This window comes from Ctenocephalides felis, unplaced genomic scaffold (assembly GCF_003426905.1).
Source record: "Ctenocephalides felis isolate EL2017-DRISC unplaced genomic scaffold, ASM342690v1 CF-g0.4_SCAFFOLD_01170, whole genome shotgun sequence".
Taxonomy (NCBI): Eukaryota; Metazoa; Arthropoda; class Insecta; order Siphonaptera; family Pulicidae; genus Ctenocephalides; species Ctenocephalides felis.
In genome coordinates, this window is record NW_020537324.1 from 75,830,281 (window position 1) to 75,853,795 (window position 23,515).

Consider the following 23,515-nt stretch of genomic DNA (forward strand, 5'->3'; position numbering starts at 1 on the left):
TTTTTGTTTGCAAAAAAAGGTACATGAACCATTCTTTTTTAATTTTCAATATTCCTCAATTATCAACTTCAATATTGTTATATGAAAGAAAAATGTTCTTGTCGGAAAAACCTGATGATGAAACGTATCTAGCTTCGAAACGTCGTAAGTAGACACCTAGAGAAAACTCGTTTTTTCGTTCTTTATTTATTGAATTAATTGTTCGGGAAAAAAATATATTAATTTGTTGTAAATCCAGGATGTATATATATATATATATATATATATATATATATATATATATTTGTATATATATACCTGAATGTTATTTTGCAGCCAATCGTCGAAATAAAAGAATCAAAATCAAAATCACAAAAACAAACATTTTTACTTTATTATGTTTTATTTTTTAATTATTGTTAGTTTAATTTCTTGCGAGTGTTTTCCCTGGTGTGATACTGTATAAATATTAAAAAAAATGATGGGTGATGACACACATACGTGTCGAAACGTATAAATGAAAAAATCATTTATTGCTGCAAATTAACATTTCAAGAATATATCTCAACGTCTAACAAAATATGTAAATATATATATATATATATATATATATATATATATATATATTGCTTCGCAAGTAATTTACAAAAATGTATCCACACATATATACACACACGGTAGAACATTATACAATGGAAAATCAAGTAAAACTCCATTTCAGTATGTATATGTACATAAAATATGTACATAAATTTATAAATATCTTCCCTCAGTCCCTTAATTCCCCTAAAACCATCAATTCCTCCGCCGAAAAAAAATTCAACCAAGACCTGTTCAAAAAAAAAAAAAAAGCAGCTGCCAAAAATAAACTCTTACCTTTAAACGAGTCAAATTCCCATCTCTGGCCGCATTAAAAACTAAAGTTTTATAATCCATTTTTTTTCAACAATCGGACACTACACACATTTAATAGACACAGAACTAATATAAATAAAATACAAAATAATAATAATAATAATAAAATTAAATTTATTCTCTCGATCCCACTTCTTTATTAATCCACACTGATTTTGACAATGACGTCAAATGACATTTGTACACTTGGGTAAAATTAGATAGTAGATTTAAGGGTAGTTCTAGGGTAAATTTGCACTGGGGTTTTGTTTTATATTTAGTATATTTTTTATTAATATTTTTACTTTATTTGTTTTATTATTACGCGTTTTGTATGTGTTATCATGTCGATATCTCGGAGTACACTTGAGTCCGATGGTTTTCTGTCTGTCGAGACGGAATATAGAAGTTCCCAGAGAAATGCGACGGATTGTTATTTGTGCTGCTATCGGTCGGATTTTAGGTTGCGCGCAGACGCTTGGGAAAAGAGCGGAGAGATAGCGCCAAGAGTTTTATTAGGGAATGCAGAGTTTGTTTGGAATTGATTGTGGGGTGTGCGTGGTTTAGGTGTCGGAGCCTCGGTCTTGCAAATTCGAAGCATGGAGTTGAAATTTATAGGAAATTTTTATTGAAATTAGGTTTGTTGCTGAGAATAAAATTGTGCTGATGAGGGAATTTTTAGGGCTTACAGAAATAGTAAAGTGAACTAGTGGTGTATGGCATCGTGCCTTAAGGCAGGTTGCTGGAACTTCCCGTACCAAAAATTATTTTCAATTTTTTTTTAACTTTGTAAGAATTTGATTTTAGAGAATTTCGAATTTTTTGAAAAAAAATTTTCTTATTTTTCGAAATATTTTGAACTTTTTAACTTCCCGAAGCGCCAAGAGTTTTAGGGAATGTAGAGTTTGTTTGGAATTGGTTGTGGGTTGCGCGTGGTTTAGGGCATGGAGCCTCGGTCTTGCAAACTCAGAGTGTGGAGTTGGGATTTATAGGAAATTTTGATTAGAGTTAGGTTTGTTGCTGAGAATAAAATTGTGCTGATAGAGTAATTTTTAACACTTTCAGATATAGTAATTAAATTAAACTAGTGGTGTATTGCATCGTGCTTTAAGGCAAATTACTGGAACTTACCGCCGTACCAAAAATTTTTTTTTTTTTTTTAAAAAAGGTTAAATTTTTTTAAACTGAAACATTTGATTTTCGAACATTTTGAAATATTTGAAACAAAAATTTACTTTTTTGAAACAAAACTTTGTTATTAACTTCCCGAAGGAGAAGTTTATGTTTTCATCATCAAAAATCCGATTCGCTAATTTTATTTTTTCTCGACGTTTTAAGCATTCTGAATCGAATGAGACCAAATTCGGAAAAATTATGTGTGTGTGTGTGAACAGATTTTGATCTCTCGTCGACATTTTCTCAAAAATTGCTGGACCGGTTTCAAAAATTAAAAGCCATTCGATGTATCTCGATGAGGACTGTTGTTTCTCAGTTTTGTGCGATGATCAACCAAGCCGTTTCTTTTGTAAATCGCATAAAAGTGAAAAATTTCGGTCCACGCTTAAGGCCGCAATTCTGAATCGATTTTCAAAATTCAAAAACCGTTCGAAAGATATTGGTTGGGAATCATGCTGATTAGTTTTTGGTAGAGATCGGCCGGGCTGTTTTCTTGTAATAAAGTGTTGAAAAAAATTTACGACGATTTTTATGATTTTTTTTTTGGCTATAGATATTATGGTCTTGTAGAACATACTTAACTATTACGCTTTTTCGACAAGTTTTTTGTTCCAAAAGTTTAAAAATATTGCATTATATACAGTTCTTTAGGCTATTTAATAAGCTTTTCAATGATGTATAATAGTGTATACGTTGTTGAATAAATTATTTAAAAAAAATGGCAAAATATGAAAAAAGTTAGTGTACATTAACCATGTATATATATATCTAAGTTAGTACTGGTGTATACAATCCAAAATTTTCAAGGATTTTTTTACAAACAATTTTGTTCCAAAAGTTTAAAAATGTAGTATACAGTTCTTTAGGCTATTTAATAAGCTTTTCAATGATGTGTAATAGTGTATATGTTGCTAAATAAATTTTATAAAAAAAATGGTAAAATATGAAAAAGGTACACAAAATTAACTATCTCGTATATATATATATATCTAATTTAGTACTGGTCTATATAATCCAAAGTTTTCAAAGATTTTTTACAAACAATTTTGTTCCAAAAGTTTAAAAATGTTGTATACAGTTCTTTAGCTATTCAATATGCTTTTCAATGATGTATAATAGTGTATATGTTGTTGAATAATTATTTAAAAAAAAATTGGGAAAATTGGGAAAATATGAAAAAAGTATACTAAAACTATATATATAAAAATGAGCAACGTTTTTGACGTTTGTTAAAGTTTGATCTTTCATCTCAAAAACGGTTGAGCCGATTTCAAACATTCAAAAACCATTCGATAAAACTTGAAATGGACTCGCGTTGGTCAGAATTTTGACACGATCGGGAGAGCCGTTTCTTTAGAATTAGCAAAAAGGTACAACATGTTCCGTCTGCATTTTAGCCAAAAATGCTGAATCGATTTTAAAAATTCAGAGGTATTCGAAATACAAAGATTAGTCAAGCAGTTTCTTTGATATTGACTATCAAAAACAATTTTTTCGTCGATGTTAATGAAATTTTGTATGACAAATCTTTATAGTCTTAATATACATACCAAAACATTATAGTCCTTCGAAAAATGGTATAAAACTTCAACTCGACCAGTTGAAGATCCTTATATTATTACATGACAAATTCTTACAATTTTATATTCCTCTTATCATTTAATTAACCCATATATTTATTATAAATTAGATAGTTTATGATCTTGAAATTAAGCATATATTTTGAAAATATAAGATAGTATTAAATTCTATTAACTTAAGTATTAAAATAATTATTTATAAGAGATATAATAGATAATTAATTGCATGAAGTTCTTCAAACACAATTCTTACATGATGAGTGAAGTTGCGAAAACAATATTTGTTTAAGCGTTGTTTAACATAATCCACTGTGTGAACGAATATTATAAAATTTATTAATCAGCAATTACTTCATTTCTAGTCCCAAACGCTAATTACAATGACAAACCGATCATGTCATATTTGAAGTATGACTTTAATTGCATTATTGTTCTTAAATATTATACATATTTTTAATGCTATTATAAATATATAATTTATAATTTATCATTATATAAATGTGTATAATGGTTGACACTAATAAATGTGTGCATCGCGAGTAATGCCATATTATATTACTAATTAAATTTAATTCTTCGTAAAAAATCATCCATTTAACATTTGTTCAATTTCTTTGTTTCGATTTTTGCCTTCGATGACTATGACGTCGTCGTCGTCGTCGTCGTCGTGCCCACCTTTCGTTCTGGTGCGCGTTTAAGCTAACATAGTTACAAGCCATAGATAAATATGAATGCTTTTGTGCGAAACAAGAAAAATACACATTCAAAAGGTATACATACTGTATACGAATGTAGGCATGCATGTATGTTTGTGATTGGCCGACTGCCACAGATTCTCAAAACATTAACAAAAAAGAGGTTCACACGCGATTGAAGTAAAACTTATTTGCTACTGTACAAGATGGCATTTAAGTAGAAATAAATACATCATATAACAATTTTGAATAATGTTTATTAGTGATATGGTAACACTCGTGATGCACGCATTTATTAGTGTCAACCATTATACACGTTTATATAATGATAAATTATAAATTATATATTTATAATAGCATTGAAAATATGTATAATATTTGAAAACAATAATGAAATTAAAGTCATACTTCAAATATGATATGATCGGTTTGTCATTGTAATTAGCATTTATAAATGAACCTTCATTAGAGAAATGAAGTAATTGCTGATTCATAACTTCTATAAAATTCGTTCACACAGTGGATTATGTTAAACAACGCCTAAACAAATATTGTTTTCACAATTTCACTCATCATGTAATAAACTGTGTTTGAAGAACTTCATGTAACTAAAATTTACATACATTCATTGACTGTTTGTTTATTTTTTTACTTTTTCGTTGGCGATATAATCTCAATCTTTGAACAGCTCTAATATCTGTCTTGCCTACAAAATATTTTTCATTTCAATAACTTCAAAGATTTATAGAAACTACGAATAATATAGAGATAATTTCAAATCAATAAACTTACGTTTAGTACATGGCACAAATGTTTCATTTGTTTTATTATTTGGATTGGAAACAATTTAAAATTGATTCCAGTAATTTTTATTATTTAGCAAAATGGCTTTTCTAATTATGTTGCCTTAAGGCAACTTACAGGAACTTTCCCTAAGCGAAGTTAGAATTATAGATCTGTATCTCATATTTGTAAAAATTAGGTACATCGAATTGCAGAGTTAAAATTATTTACTTGACGTGTATAAGTGAGTTTTTAGATTTAAGCTAGAATTAAAATTAAAACAAACATTTGCTTGAGATTTTTTACTCAAGAAAAACGCACAGGCATGTTTATGACTTTCTAGGTATAAAATGTCCCACAATAATTGTGGTGGAATTAGCTCACAGACTAGCGTTTCCGAATGAAACGCTCGAGGTTCTGAGTTCGATTCCCGGGCAAGAATTTCAAAAATATTAAATAGTTAATAAAAAAAAATCATAACTATTGATGAAATTATAAATGAATTGAAGTAAGAAGAGTTTAGAAGCCGCAATTAGAAGATAGTAAAGAAAAATGAAGATAAGTTAAAAATAGAATAGGATTTATATCAGGAACATAATATGAAATTGAAGATTCTATAGGATATATAAGTAAAATAATCAGAATGAATAAAAATTCTACTAGTGGTGTATGGCATCGTGCCTTAAGGCAAATTGCTGGAACTTCCCGTACCCTAATAAAATATTCGAAAAATTTTAAACGTTTTCAGATATATTATTACAAATTCTGTAACTATCATTATTTTTGCTATCCTGTTATATCTGGGCAAAACAAATGTAAATTAAGAATAAATCAATTTATCTCCAGAACATTAACACTAGTCATTTCATTTCGAATTCAATTTCAAAAAAATAGTTGCCTAATTTGCACAAAATTGAAAAAGTGCTCTCAGTATAGTCACAGTCTAAACGCATTTGGAAACAATTATGTGTGACATTTTCACTTATACTGTGCTTAGCTTGGCAGAATTTTCACATTTTTCATTAGTTTTCACAAAATTGGTAAAAACTCCAGTACATAAACAGTCTAAACGCACTTGGGTAAACATTTGTACCAGAGTGGCGCTTAGACTGTGCTTATCCTGGATAATATTTTGAATTTTTAATCCCAAATTACAAAAATATTTTTTGAAAAAAAAATCAGAAAAATCTCTCAAAAACTGCAACTTTTTACACATTTAGCTTTGTATCTCTGAAACCGCTGGGCCTGCCTTTGCCAAAAATTAATCACCACTTCTCCCCGTCATTACGAATTGAATCATTCGTATTTTGGATCATTCAAATTCGATGCTCCGACCTTTCAAAAATTAGATTTCGATTTTCTGCACTTTTTGTTACGTATCTGCGTAACGGCCAGACCTGCCTTTGCCAAAAACTAATCAGCACATCTCCCTATCAATAGGAATCGAATGTTTTTTGAACTATTCAAATCGGTTGATCCGTGCGCCCGAAAACGTGGAGGAAAAAATGCGGACATAAAAACACACCAGTAAAATGTTCAGAAACCTTCAAAACTTCGAGAAATGCAAAAATCATTTTCGATTTTCGGCCCATTATAGCTACCCTACGGGAAGTTAATAATAATTATTATTTTTAAATGAACGGTAAATATTTGTATAGGATCTGAAAAAAATATAGATATGGGTACAGGACAACGTCTGTCGGGTCATCTAGTATTTAATAAACCCTTAGAACTACTATAGAACACATTTATATATATATATATATATATATATATATATATATATATATATATTACATTATTTTCATATCTCAGTCAGACAGAGGTGCCTGGTATGAGAGATTATAAAAAACAGTTTTCATATTTTATATATAAAGGGTTCGTCAGATAACTTTTTTTTTGTTTTGAAAATGCTATATATAAACTACTGAATATTTTCGCAATTTAAATCTTTTCCATTTGAAAGTGCAATCCTTCTGGTTAATAATCGAGAATAATTTCATTGAAATTGCTGTCTAACTTTTTAATGGCTGTCAAAAATTCTAAATTGCTACCAATAAAAAAAAGTTTTATGGCGGACCCTTTTATTTCATTTGAATATTTCATTAATATAATATCTATTATAATTAAAATATCTTTATATATAACACTTCAGTCTTCTTTGTCTAAGTCTCTCTTTCTTTGCTTCAGTCTCTTTTTTTGTACATTTGTGTCCAGTATTAAGTTTCTAAATTATCGGAGTCGTCGGAGTTATTAAGAGGAGTCAAATCTGTATCTTTTTGTATTCTTAAACTTTTTAACCAAAATTTCCTCTACCTTTACCAAAAACGTTTGACATTCTCTGAAATCGGTGCGAAGCAACCACAGATCCCCCACGTGGTATAAACGGTTCACATCTATATCTGCATCCCGCTCCCGCCGATACTTTCTAAGCGTTCTCTCTCACTCTAATCCGTAGAGGAACCTCGAATCGTAAAGTTGGCCTCAGTATTGAATGAGACACTGTCGAGGAAGGAGCCGATGTAATAATAAGAAATAAATATATATACAAAACTATCTTTTATCACTAGTAGAAAAATTTACATCAATCCCTTACTACCTTTATTACCTTTACTATCAATTACTAAAGTTTTTTTTAAGTGTTCAGTGTTTAAAGTGTGTTTTTCGAAGTGAAGTGGGTTTGCCAATATTTACCAGTGTTGTGTGGTTCATTTTATCTATTGATGGGAATTAAGTTTAAAAGTGCGTTTGTTGTTGTTTTTGAGGTGAAAATGTGTGGTGTTTTGTGATAAAAAGTTCTGCTAAAAGCTAAAGACAACATGTATCCGTCGCCTGCGAGGCACCAAGCGCCGGTGAGTAAATAGAAAAAAATTGAATGTATACATTTTATACTGTAGTATATCATAACTATCTAAACTTATATTTTTTCTAACTAATAATTCAAATTCTACTTAATTTCTATTCTATTTTCGTGCCAGGACTCGAACCGAGTGTCCTAGGCGCGTGAGTCGGGTACGCTACCGACCGAGCTATTTGATATTGAGATATTTTATACTGTGTTTATTATACCTAACACACATTTCTTTATGACCTCTTCATTATTCTTTTTCTTACTAATTCTACTTAATTTCTACCCAACAATTCTATTTTCGTCGTTTTTCGGCTCACAGTTTAACCGATTTGAATGATTCAAATAGCAATAGATTTCTATTGATGGGAAGAAGTGGTGGCAAAGGCAGGTCTAGTAGTTTCGGAGATATAGAGCAAGAAGTACAGAAAATAGAAATTAAGTGTTTGAAAATGTTTGTTTAAAATATGAGATAAGATTCTATATTCTAAGTCCTCCTAATTAAGTTTTGTTTATTATTCTTTTTTCATGTAAACATATTATAGAAACTTTGTCATCCAATTTACAAGCTCTTATGTTTTGTTGGGAAGTTCAGCAATTTGCCTCAAGGCACAATGCCATGCACCACTAGTTTTTCTAACCTTTGCTTCTCCTTATAACTTCTCGTACTATTCTATACCATTCAATTTATATTTAATTTTAATACAAGAAATCAGTGCCAGGACTCGAACCAAGTGTCTCTAGTTTGCAAGTCGGGCACGTTACTGACTGAGTTATATTCGAAATAATAATGTATATTTTAATTATAATCGTATAACAATCGAAAATGAACATTTTGCATATCTTTAGAATAAATGGATGTGTTTGTTTATGTGTGCGTGTGCGTGTGTATGTGCGGATACAATTTTTCGTCCACGGATTTGAATGATTTAAATTTCGTTTTTAGGAGCACGGATCAACCGATTTGAATAATTAAAAAATCATTCGATTCCTATAGATAGGGAGATGTGCTGATTAGTTTTTGGCAAAGGCAGGTCCAGCCGTTTCAGAGATACGGAGCAAAGGGTGCAGAAAATAGAAATCGAGTTTTTGAGAGAACTGAGTATCCGATTTGAATGATTCAAAAAACATTCAATTCGTAATGATGGAGAGAAGTGGTGATTAGCTTTTGGCAAAGGCAGGTCTAGCCGTTTTGGAGATACGGAACTAAATGTGCAAAAAATTGTAGTTTTTGAGAGAATGGAGCATCCGATTAGAATGATTCGATAAACATTTTGCTTGTGTTGACAATGAGAAGAAACTATTAGGCATTTTTTTCAATTTCAAAATTTCATTTTTTTTAATTTTCAAAAAATACTTCGGATATTAATTTTAATTTTAGATAATTTACAAAAATATAATTTTGGGTTAAAAATTCGAAAAAATTACCCAAACTATTCACAGTCTAAGTGACAACCTGGTACAAATGTTTTTGCAAATGCGTTTAGACTGTTTTTGTTCTGGAGCACTTTTCCAATTTTGTGAAAGTATTGAAAAATGTAAAAATGCCGCCAAGCTAAGCACAGTATAAGTGTAAATGTCGCACAGAGTTATTTGCAAATACGTTTAGAATGTGACTATACGGGAGCACTTTTTCAATTTGTGTAAATTAGGCAACTATTTTTTTGAATTTTAATTCGAAATGAAATGTCGATTGTTAATGTTCCTGGAGATAAATTAATTTATGATTTACATTTGATTTTATCAGATATAATAAGATAGCAAAAATAATGAAAGTTACAGTATTTGTAATAATATATTTGAAAACGTTTAAAATTTCTCGAATATTTCTTTACGGTACGGGAAGTTGCTGCAATTTGCCTTAAGGCACGATGCCATATACCACCAGTATACTATCTTTATATATCTTATACTATCCAAATTTGTTTACAACTGGTTTCTTCATTCTTCTTTATTATCTTCGATGTCAGTGCCAGGACTCGAACCGAATATCTCTCAATAATACATTATTCTTCTGTGAATAATATTTCAGAACTTTATTTTGTTATTTTACAATCCTCATAATTACGATATATTTGTTTTGGGAAGACAGATAACTTCTTGTGCAATTTAATATTGACCACGTTCATATTACATATTTCTCAGACTAAAATTATCAGGTTTATATTGCATATTTGTTTTCATTCTCTCGAAGTATCTGGTAGAATAATAAATACTAAAGTTAATTATTTATAGTTGGTTTAAAATAAACATTCGTCGTATGAAAGTTTGAGAACTATTTATATATTTTGATCAAAGTCTTTCAAGATTTTTACTGTTTATCTTTAATATTTACCTTTGTTCTTAAAAGTATTTACTGGAACAAAAATAATTATTTTTTATTTGATTGGCTTACTTTAAATGTTTATTAATATTACTATTGTGAATTTTTATGAATATTAAATTATTAATATTATTTCTTGAATGAATTACTTGTGTCACATTATATTACCTCTTATAAAGGAAAAATGCAACTGTGTATTTTTCACTATTTATATATCGATGTCATTTTTTATATATAATAGCCAAAAGATTTACTTAATGTCTGTGTAGGACAGTTGTAAATATATTATTGAATAAAATCAAAAATCTTGAATTAGTTACTATTTTCTATTCTTCTATTATTATAATATTGATTTAGTTTTCTTTCATTTTTATTTCGAATATTACATTTTTTTATTATATTGCTATAACCAACAATACTAAAGTAAATAATTTTATTTTTCATATAAAGTTCTTCATTACTCTGAATGTCGATTCCTTTTAATTTTGATTGATGACTGTTCAAGAAATATCAATAATTGCATAAAAATCGGTCTTGGAAAAAAATATTTATTTTGATTTCCATTAAAATTTATCTTGGTTCAAGAAAATGTATGTTTTATTCTTTTGTAAGAAATTTGGAAATGATGTTCAAGTCTTTTATTTATTGTCTCTTGTATAAGTTTTCATATATTGTGTTTTAAAGTTGGTCAAGATTTGACCAGGGCTTTTATTTAACCTGGGACCCTTCGGGGTAGGGGATACAATTATATGAGTATAAATACCTGTAACAAATAATAATAAGGGAGTCTAGCAAATGTAATAAGAGAAGAAGGTTGTAGAGTGTAGTTCAATATATGTCATAAATTAAATAGTGGTATTATTCACATCTTCTTATGGTGATGAAATATTTATAATTTACAGTCCACTCAATATCAAATTAATCAAAGTGATCCTCACCAAAAGTATTAATGCGTTCTGTAAGCATAGTTTTAAATTATCTAGGAATTATATATATATATATATATTATTTACGAAATCTGTACTTAACACGTTTTTAATGCATCGCATTAATAATGTTTGTTTTTAATTTCCCAAGTTCTGAATTTTTTGTTCCGCTTTTTAAACTCGCGCCGTGCACTTCAGTATTAAAAGTTGTGAAAATATAATGAGCATAAAAGGAGCGAATTCATAATTTATGGACGGAGAAAAAAAATATGTATATACATATTTTGGTCCTTAATATGGACATTTTTGAATTTCCTTGCTCCCAAGGTTTCAAACGCTTCCAAATTAATAAAAAAACATCATCTAAAAGTTTTAGCTCTTAATATTAACATTTAGATAGTCCGCAATTCAATTAAAAGTTTCGTATAATCATTATTACCATATATTCTTTCACCATCTGTGACAGCATTTGTGAACTCAAATATTATGACACTTATAAAACACTTAACCTCTAATTAAATCCATATGGACTGTTTAACGAAATATTGATTCATCATGGCATCAAAATTAAATTTGCAGCAAAATATTTATTTAATTGGTGATGTTGACACTCAGTAATAAGTTGACATCAAAATTACAAGTCTGCTATCACAGATGGCGCAAGAATTTACTTAATAATGAATATATGGAACTTTGAATTGAATTGCGGACTATCTAAATGTCGATATTATGAGCTGAAACTTTTAGAGAATTTTTTTTCATTATTTTGGAAGCATTTGAGCCCTTGGGAGCAAAGAAATTTCCATATTAAGAACCACCCTAATCGTCGAATTAAAAAAAGATTAAAATAGAACATTTTTTTTACTCTCTTAAACGTTTTAACACTTGCTATGATGTTCTTTTGTACAAGTTTAGTGTTTAATAAATTTTATATGTATTTTTTGTTTTTCCTAGTTTAGTATGTATATAATTTTCTCCTTTTTATATTTGATTTCAACTATAGTTATTTATGTAATATGTTTGTTTAGATCACTGAATGATGGCACACATTAAGTGTCGAAACGTTTAATAGAATAAAAATATTTCTATTTTAATATTTTTTAATTTGACGATTGGGCCGCAAAATACTTCATATATATATATATATATATATATATATATATATATAAATATTTTTTGCTTTTTCTCGCAGAACTACTTAGAAGTTTTGTCTATCAAATCAAGTGTATAGATTGTAATTTAGTTTACATTGGAGAAACCAGCCAGAATTTTATGAAGCGATTAAAACAACATGAAAATAATTTTAAAAAATCCTAGACAATTTAAAACTATGCTTACTGGTCACATTAGTAAATTAAAAACTATAGATTTTTTTAAACCGACTGTACTACATTTCGAACAAAATTTATTTAAACAAAGAATTCTAAAAGGATCTTTTTTGACTACTTATAACAATAGAACAATAAATAAACTCAACATGCTGTGCGACACAAACATCTTTTATCTAGATAGTTTTTCCCAAATTTTTGAAAATGTGCAAATTCACAATTAGTTCCACAAACTAATTCACATTAGTTTTTGTGATAATTTTATGAAATATTCTTATAATTACACCAAGTTTGTACCAAATAAATTAAATCTATTTTACCCTACAAAATCCGCACCTACTATTCATATTATTACATAACGTTTATTTTGATTTTATTTATTTATTCCATTCACATTTTACGTGTACATATATGCATTTAACATTCGTGGCTGCGGTTTTCCAACAATCTATTTGAATTACAAAACGAAAATGAGGGCAATTACTTAAATTTTAATGATAGTTTTATCATGTTTTTCAACATTATACAAATGTTTTTAGCGATACGAGGATTATAGACGGGGCGCTGGTGGAAAATAGTAAAGGAATAAAAGTAATAAAATAATTGATTATATTTTTGATTCTGAATCAGACAATAAATAATAAATCATTAATTATTATATAATATTTAGATTATTCACTATTTCAAACGTTGGTTTTCAGTTGGCTGCATTATTTTTATATATATTAGGCTGTCAAATATCTCCCTTTCGCTTTTTTGCTCTTGGTTTATAATACAAAAAGGCGGAAGGAAGATATTTGACAACCTATTATTTTTTTCACTTGTGTTTTATCATTATTATTATTAAATTTTCCATGGCGTCTTCTATATTATTATTATTATTATTGAATGGATCGTACATTTATTATTTTAACAATGTGCCGACCTAATTGAATTAGATATCTGAATAAGAAATTGTATATGCAATCGACAATTTGCATAATTGAAAATACGAACCGCGCATTTAACCTATCGAACTCTATTTATTAAATTCTATTATGAATATTACAAACAATATTATAAAACTTGTGGTGGATAAAGGAAAAATATAATATGAAGCTAGAAACAAATACTTTTTTGAAAAAAATTATAAGAGAAATTTTTGACATATTTCTGGGGTAACAATGCATACTTTATATTTATCAAAAAACAATACATTATCAAAAATCAGGTTTTTGTTAGTCCAAAAATCTATAAATTGTTTTACCCTATTTTTCCTTTACAAATAGTATATTTTACTTACCACGAATTCAATATATATTACGATTTATATATATATATATATATATATATATATAATTTAAAATAAACGAAGAATTTAAATATATTTTTAAAATATATAATTAAAATATTAAGACAATTATTTTAAAAAAAGAAAACACAACACAAAAATGTAGTACATAGATGCTAATAGGCTAATTTTCACTAATTTTAAAATGTGTATTTATGTTATTAACATAACTAAATTATGTTAAATAAATTTCTACGTTTGGATATTTTTTGTGGAAAGTTGCACTTTAAAAATTATAAAATAATTTTGTTTTAATAAATAAATATTAAATTCTGGTGCTTTTAGGAATATTTTTAATAGTATATAAATTAAAATTCCTATTGCTAGTTTTGTTATTAAATTGCACTCTTTTATTAATAAAAAAACTACTAATTAAATATTAAATTTTCTATAAATAAAATTTTCTGTTGATTTTTAATATACATCTATTTTTACATACATATTTCTATTAACTATAAATAATTGAAAAAATGAAATTAATATTATATAAAAGAGTTCAAGTTTGTCAATTTTCTGACAAATGAGCTTAAGTTTATTTATTATTAAATTTGTTTTTTATTTATTTCTAATGTTAATCATTCAATATTTTATATTATTTAAATCGTGAGTTATATAAGTATTTAACGAATTTAATTAGATCATTATAAAAAAAGTATCCGATATTTTTATTGGTAATAAAAAATATTTATAACTTTTAAACTCTAATAAAAACTATATTTAATTCGATAACAAAAACTAATGACGATAATAATTTAATTCATAAAAATAATTTGCAATAAGTTTAAAACGAAATGCGCAATATTATATGTATTATTAAATAATTTATTTAGTTATTATTTGTGACTATTTAAATGCCTTGTTTAGTTTATTTAATTATTGTGATTTTTTTTATTTAAGTCTATTTAACATTATATATAGAAAATAGAATAAAATTACAAAATAATACAAAACTATAAAAAAGAGTTATAGTATAATATTTAAATAAGTTAATTAGGGATTAGTATTGAAAATTAATTAAAAGTTTCTAATTTTAGAAAATAATGCTAGGTGTTATGAACTATTTTTAATTTAAATTCAGACTTTTAAGAAATTTATATAAAAATTGCAATGTCTTTTTGACAATCATGAACAAATTTAATTTTCTCATTTATTTGTAAATTATTCATTCATAAAATATAAATAGCATCTATTAAAAACATGTGAAACTAACTTTATATACATATATATATATATACATATATATATATATATATATATATATATATATATATATATATAAAACACTAAAGGTCAGTTTTTTAAAAAACCATATAAAAATAGCAGCTCTTTAAAAAATATTAACATATTTAATTTTCTCATTCAACTTTTGATGAAATATGCCAACAGACTTTAGTACATTTTTTTTAAAGGATGGACTTTTAAGTTTGGCCCATTTTGAGAATTTTAAATTCATAATTAAGCAAAAAATCTTGATTCTTGAAAAGCAATTGTGAAGAAGCAATTGTGCCAATTTTGACCATCAAATATTTTTGCCTGTGGTCCTAGAAATGTTATTAATAGAAATTAACCACAATAACCGAAAAATGGTCACAGTTTCATCAAAAGTCTAGATTGAGTTCCAAACAAGATGAGATTTTTTTTGTGACGTTGAATTCTGGGATACCTTGTAATAGGTCCAGAGACTAACATACTATTCATTAAAATCTAACAAAGAATAATAGAACAAAAAAATACTAAAATAAAATGAATAAACATTTAACAGTGATCGAAGTAAAACTAATATTAATTGATAGTTGTAAAGTATAGAAATCGCAAAAAATAATCAAAATTTTTAAAATTGAAATAAAAATGATTAAAAAAATATTTCGCAAATGAAAATCGAATTTTATTAGAATTTTAATTAAGATATTGATTGGGAATCGTGCTGATTAGTTTTTGGTAAAGATCGGCCGGGCCGTTTTCTTGTAATAAAGTTTTAAAAAAAATCGACGATTTTTATGATTATTTTTTTGACGGTAGATACCATAGTCTTCTAGATCATACTAAAATATTACTCCCCTACGACAATTGGTTCATCTTTGAAAATTTGTCAAAGTTTGCAAAAATTGGTATCGTTCTTCTGGCATTTGTCAAAATTAGACCTTTCATCGACGTTTTCTCAAAAACGCATGAACCGATTTCAGAAATTTAAGAGCCATTTGATGTATTTCGATGAGGACTATCGTTTGTCAGTTTTGTGCGACTATCTGTTAAAGTGTACAAAGTTTTTCTGGTAAACTTACAATATTAGATTTTCTAAAGCTCGCTTATATACTTGAAATTGATAATTTTAACTTTGCAATATGATTCACAAAATTATTAGAAATATGAGATAAGGTCCTTTAATTCTAACTCCGCTTGAGTAAGTAAGTCATTCGATTTTCATTTTGTTCATAAACGTCGTCTAATTTACAAGCTCTGCTTATATTTTATGACATTCAGTAATCCTCGAATGTTTAATTACGGTACGGGAAGTTCTAGCAATTTACCTTTCCACTAGTTTACCAAACACCACTAGTTTACTATCTCATTCATCTTCGATTACATTTTGGGAACCTGTGATCATTTCCCTCGGAACAAAATACGAGAGAGTGCGGAACATCTGTCACGTCTGGGCGGATCGCGCACACAACACACAATACAATGCAACCTAAACAGACACATCGAAAAGGGACAAATGCACAGACGCACAAATTCGCCGCTGCCGCCGAGGCGAAGGAAGGTACTGACTGACTCTGTTGCAAGAGAAATGATACAAAGAGAATAAGATTGAGGAACACTCGAGAAAGATTGAGAAACATAAGTGGATGATAATGAAACACCAATGTACTGATTCGATGAAATTAAGTTTATTATTTATAAACTAAACTAGTGGGGCGCATGGCATCGTGCCTTAAGGCAAATTGCTCGAACTTCCCGTACCAAAAATTATTGTTTTTTTAAATGATTAACATTTTTGAAAAAAATTACTCTAAAAAAATTAGATTTTTGAGAAACTATAAATTTTTGACAAAAATTTACTGTTTTTTGAAAAAAAAGACTTTCTGAAGAGAAATTTATTTTGAAATATTTTTGAAATTCTGAACTTTTTTTCAAAGCAAACGTACTGCTTTAACTGCATAGAGACGAAATGTCAAAGCCGCGCCGCCGTCTAACGGATAAGCATTGGTACGGAACCCATAGAAATTTTAAAAAATGTTATATTTATTTGTTAAAATCTCTATAAAATATCTGATAATTTGATGTGCATATGTCTAATGTTCATTTTTGACCGCCAAATGACTTTTTGTTTTACTTTTTTCTTTAGATCTCCGAAACCGCTAGACCTGCCTTCATGAAAATTTGATAAATTCTTCATCTTGTTAATACAAGTAAAATGTTTTTTGAATTATTCAAATCGGACGCTCCGTTCTCTTAAACACTGAGTAACCGTTTTTGGCACTTTTTGCCCCATATCTTTGGAACGGCTAGACCTGCCTTTGAAAAACTAATCAGCACGTCTCCTTATCAATACGAATCAAATGTTTTTTGAATTATTCAAATCGCTTCATCCGTGTTCTCGAATTCGTCGACGAAAATTTGTATCCCAACACACATACACACACGCACACACACACATACATCCATGTTTTCTAAGGTTTGCCAAAATGTTCAGAAGGTTTTGAAACGTAAAGATATATAAAAAAATTTCATTTTCGATTTTTTTGCGTTTACTATAACTTGCCCTATGGGAAGTTAATAAGTTCGTAATTGATTTTTGAAGAAGTTTGCATCAATTTATTAGCACATTTGCGGACAGTAAAAGTTTCAGCAAGGTACAAAAATTGACAGTCATTATATTTTTAAATTTGTCGTGATATCTAAAATTTAATTAAACACCGTTTATAAGAGTACTCATCAAATTATTATATTTTAATCGTTATATACCCGATGAATGCTATAGCATCCACGTCAAGTATTACGCTTCTATTTTAGGCAATGTGTTTGCCCAACTATTAGTAAGGATACGAAAATATCTGAAGAATCAGTTAGTCATTACCTTGATAGATATAATAATTACAAAAATGTAAGATTTTAATTTAAAATAATTGACTTTAAAATTTGAATGCTATAGCATTCGAATTGAAAGTTCTTGTTTTTATAAATTATTATAAATGGTTGATGGTTCGAAGAAGGAAATGAGCTAGTTGTTATCCTTGATGTCCTGGGTTGCTAGAATGTAAACATACTCAATTTCACGGTAAACCTTTTTTTGGGCAACTTGCCAGATGTCGTAATAGAATTCAGCGAGAGCATCACATTTAATTTACAACTATTTCCCTTTTCTATTAACAATTTATACTATAATTATTTCATGTTTTGTGCCTCTGCCTTGAATTCCCTGTATTTTTTTTCATCATCTAAAATCTAAATCGATAATTGAGGCACTGAACCCTTTCTTTCTCAATTTTTTTTTTATATTTTACAACTTTATTTTTAATTTACTGAGTTAGTAAAGTTTTTTCTTATTTTCCAAGTCTATATATGTTGCAAAAACCTCTTTTGGATTATCCATGTTTAGTATTAATTTCCTTGTCAATATGGTTTAATTTTTCATTTTATGTCGACTGTTTTGCTCGTCAGTAGAGTTCTTCTTGAATCTTACAGTTTGCTATTGAATTTGCTCGTAAGTGGAATTTTTTATTTAACATCCCGAAGAGGAAGTTGATATTTTTTCACAAAAAACTCTTTATTTTAAATATTTTAAAACCAAGTAAGCACCTATGATTGGTGCAAAATTTTTCGGCAACATTTTCGATAAAAATCGTGGATCGGTTTTCAAAGTTCAAAAACTGTTCATAAATATTTAGTTGGAAATCGTGCCAGTTAAATAGGCAGGACTTTTTGTTTATAATAATTTGTTGTGATTTTTTCTAGCTAGTTTAATGAAATCTGTGTGAAAATATGATAACGTCTCCATACTTTGTTGACAAATATAAGGCAGTTTATGCAACTTGCTACGAAGCAATATGCCACTTACACTTAGTTATTTTACAGATATCTATTTAATTGATTTGTTAATCGAATGCTCTTTTTGTTTTAATGACCAGTTTTAATCTGCTCATCAGTAACAAATCTAATATTAGTGCTTGAAAATTTGTATAAAATACATTTGAAATTTGTGTATAATTACTGCTTGACATTTTATTAAAAACAAAAATATGATTTGCCAATTTTTAATAATTTTCTATTATTTTTTTTTTATTCCCTAATTCGACCCTGCTAATGTGTCGTGTCGGAGCAGTTGTTATACTGATGCGCAATCAACTTAGGGGTTGTTAGCTTTTGTATAGGAGAGGCTACATTTCTACCTATTGTGTTTTTGCCATTATATATATTATATATACATATATATTTGGGTATGGGTATAGGCATAGGTAGATATTTCTTTAGGTAAAAGTTACAACTGATGATTGACTTAAGAGGATTACGCAAAATTCCCAAAATTGACCCTAAAGTGTAAAGGAGCGTCTAATAAGAGCAGTACAAATTTCAAAAAATCTAAATAGATTATAACAAAATCTAAACAAATTTAATAAAATGCAGAAATTAAATTTTATTTCATTATTATTATAAATATGCCACAAAAATTTTCTTTTTAACAAAATGATTCCTATCAAATTGATTGAAGAAAATATAACTATTATATGATTTTAATTTATTTATATTATTTTTAATTTTTCGTATCTGGTCTAAAGATAAACTTTGACAAAACAGTTTTTTAGTAAAACTCATGCAAAATCGTCAAAATCGTTTTGTAGAGAAATAAATATTCGATAAATACAGATAAATTATCATTTTTCTTTAGTCATCAGAAAAATTCTAAAGCTTTTAAATTCATTCTTTTTGCAATTTGTGGAACATTTATTTGTATGCCAATAAATTTTCTTTTTTTTTTTTCAATTTTATTAAGTAATTACAAATGTCTATAAATATGACATCTAGTAATTTTTTTGATTAATATAAATAGAAAGGGCATATCAGGCCGCCCAGTGGTGGTCCTAATATTATTGTTTTTAAACTAAAATAGATTTAATCCAGGCCAATAAATTTCAAACTTATTTTTATTATATATATATATATAATGATTTTTCACAACTGTTAACCCATAATAATAACAATTTCCCCTAAAAAAGCCCCCAACTTTCTTCCAACATCATCAAACATGAATATAATAATAACACATTTAATAAGGGATTCAAGAGGGGACTTTATGAATAAAGTTTTTAGAAGAGATTATTATAAGACCGATATATATATATATATATATATATATATATATTATATATAAATTTCTAAAGGTTGTACCATTGCAGTTTATAATTGATTATTATACAATCTCATCACGAAAAATTTGTGTCCAATATAAAAATATGGATTTATCAGATATAAATTTACAAATATAAATTATTAATCAAATTTAATAAAATAATAATTATTATGTAAATTAATAAAAATCGTATGAGTAATATGATATAAATATACATTTTTATTTTTTGTATCATGTTTTAATATTAAATATATTAATTTAAAAATCAATATAAGAAAAATTTTATTACAGAATTAGTTTTCCCTTTAATAATATAATATAAAAATTATATTTCTTGTAATATTAATAATTCATTTTGATAGGAAGAGAATTTTTTTGTGGATTATTTATAATAATAATTAAATGGGATTTAATTTCCATATTTTATTAATTTATTTAGATTTTAGTCTAATCTAATGTGCTTCATGGTAAAATATTGAAACTTGTATTTTTATGAACAAATTTTAAATGCACATTACATCGTAATTTCTAACCAACAAAATTTAATTAAAAAATTACAAGTAAATAATTTTTTATTTTACATCACGTGATTTATAAAGATATTAATAAATACTCATATTTTTATTTATAAAATTAGTTTATATATCACTAATAAAATTGTGGTAACACTATGTTCCTTGATTATTTTTATTTTTCACAAAATTGTTACTAAGTATATTATTAATTGTTACTAATAATATAAATATATCTTATTTAATAGCACGATTAATAAAATACGTATTATTTATATCTATTTTGACTTAGAGTTTTCATTTGTAATTTTTACTTAATTTTTTGTTTCAAATATAAATGCTTTACTGTTTATTTGTCCAATTAACTAAAATATTCACATATTTGAGTCAAAAATTATTGCATTTTTTATTAAATAATGAAATTTCAATGGTATTTTTAAATTAACCGAAATATATATTTTAAGTATAAGAAATAAATATCATTTAATTCCTGTTCATATATATATATCAATAAACCTGTTTTTATTGGCAGTTTAATTTGTTAATTTCAATTATTTAATTAATTTAATTATTACATATGTAATAATTAAATATCATTTATTTATTATACATATGTAATAATTAAATATCATTTATTTCCTGTTCATATATATCAATATTCCTTTTTTTATTGGCAGTCTTATTTTTGAGTATTTGTTAACTTCGATTATTTTTGCATGAATCGTGGTACATATGTAATAATTAAATATCATTTATTTATTATACATATGTAATAATTAAATATCATTTATTTCCTGTTCATATATATCAATATTCCTTTTTTTATTGGCAGTCTTATTTTTGAGTATTTGTTAACTTCGATTATTTTTGCATGAATCGTGGTACATATGTAATAATTAAATATCATTTATTTATTATACATATGTAATAATGAAATATCATTTATTTCCTGTTCATATATATCAATATTCCTCTTTTTATTGGCAGTCTTATTTTTGAGTATTTGTTTGTATGTAATATTTGATATTTTTCAACTATACAACTATATAACTTCAAGTTACTAAGCAAAAAAAGTATAAATAGATCGCAAACACTTTTGATTTGCAATTACTAACAAATCTACCCCTAGGTTCAATAATAATTGACATTTTTTTATCATTATTTATATAGATAAAAAACGACAAGTTCTAGTAACTTATTATTTATTGCGCTCCCCAACAGCATAAAAAATGATACACTTGTAAAAATTTTAAGAATAAAATATTAATATAGGTTTTAAATTCAATAATATTATTACTAAAAGTGTCTATTTCAAGTTCGGCCCTGTTTTCTTCGTCCATCCCTAATAATACCCTCCGCGCTCATATTATATCACGAACGAACTACCCCCATTATGAACAACGACTTCGACACAGTCGACATATAATATAAGGGTAGTAGTGTTAGTGTTTATTCGAAAAAAAACGAGTGAGGGTGAAAAGGGCCTAAATGATTTTTCATTGACCCACATTTGTTACGCTGAGGAATTATAAAAATGCTTATATGGATGAGCAAAGTTTTGACTTTCGGGGATGATTTTAGTAACTGAAAAAAGACAGTCGAGGTAAAATGAAAGTTATAATTTGGATGGTAATGGAATAAACAAGTTTCTGTGATCGATAAAAAATTTTCACCCCTTGTGTAAAGGTTTACAATTTCTCCTGAGTTTGCATAAATCTAGTCTTCGATCATTTTATATTTTTTTCATCTGCTTTATCTGTCGTGAAATGCGATAACAAACAGATATTGCAAATTGCGAAAAAATACACATCTCGTATAAAAACGATATCTGGAGGGTTGGAGGATGAATGGTCCATGTGGAGGGTGCGAATATGATTTACGCTGATGTCTTCATTTATATTCACACCCGGACGACGAATCGAATCATGAATTTCGGAGACAAAAAAATAACAGGGAAATCGGATGAAATAATCAGAAATGGATATATATATATATATATATATATATATAGGGTGTCCCAGAACTCAACGTCAATGATAGTATTGACTGTAACTGTCCTGAAAAAAACTAGAGAAAAAATTAGCACACGTCATGAGCTTCTAAGTGCAACCTAGAGCTTTGGTGAAATTGTCACCATTTTTCGGTGACTTGTTTTGCAGAATGAAATTTTCATAATTTTTGTTCTTTGGAACCCTAATCATAAATAATATTTCTAAGATCACAGTCTAAAATAATGACACAATTGTCCCAAGTTTTCAAAAACTAAGACTTTGTCGAACTATGAATTTAAAATTTTCAAAATCGGTCGACTTTGAGTGGGCTTCATCTAAAAAAAATGTACTAAAGTGTGTTGGCAATTTTTATATAAATTTGGCGCATTTAATCAGGATTGTAAAATGCTGAAATACTTGATGGTTTTATAATAAAAAATTTTGAGTAAAATAATAAAAACCAAAAAAGAAACACGATTTTTGCTAATACATTTTACTCACAACTTAAGAGTTGGTTGGTGAAAAAAAACTCTCAAATTCTTAGATAATCAATTTTGAATAATATTATTCAAAAATTCAATATAATATATTTTGTCATGGAATATTTTTTTATGCCTATAATATTTCAGAATGCTTTTGTTTTGACTTTCGGATTTTTTCCATAAAATACCTATTTTTTTAGCAGATAATTACATAGAGATACAAAGGAAAAATATTTTTTGAACATGTCACCAAATGTGTATTCGGTTTATATTTTTTGCAAAATTCATTTTTTTATTAAATATATATATATATATATAT

General features: G+C 27.1%; 2 protein-coding genes across 3 annotated transcripts in view; one reads left to right on the plus strand and one right to left on the minus strand.

Moving 5' to 3' along the window:
- LOC113366737 (protein fem-1 homolog CG6966) overlaps positions 1–1,233 on the minus strand; it is a 77,456-nt gene extending 76,223 nt beyond the window's left edge. Inside the window, exon 1 of the mRNA XM_026608395.1 lies at positions 856–1,233. Coding sequence (XP_026464180.1) covers positions 856–915 — 60 coding nt within the window. The 5' untranslated portion in view covers positions 916–1,233. The remainder of the gene's footprint in view (positions 1–855) is intronic.
- A 6,386-nt stretch (positions 1,234–7,619) lies between these two features.
- Positions 7,620–23,515, plus strand: part of LOC113365657 (protein groucho-like) — a gene marked incomplete at its 3' end in the record, with an annotated part of 113,531 nt that continues 97,635 nt past the window's right edge. For both annotated transcript variants that reach the window (XM_026607168.1, XM_026607169.1), the window contains 1 exon segment: positions 7,620–7,959. In XM_026607168.1, the coding sequence (XP_026462953.1) occupies positions 7,927–7,959 (33 nt within the window).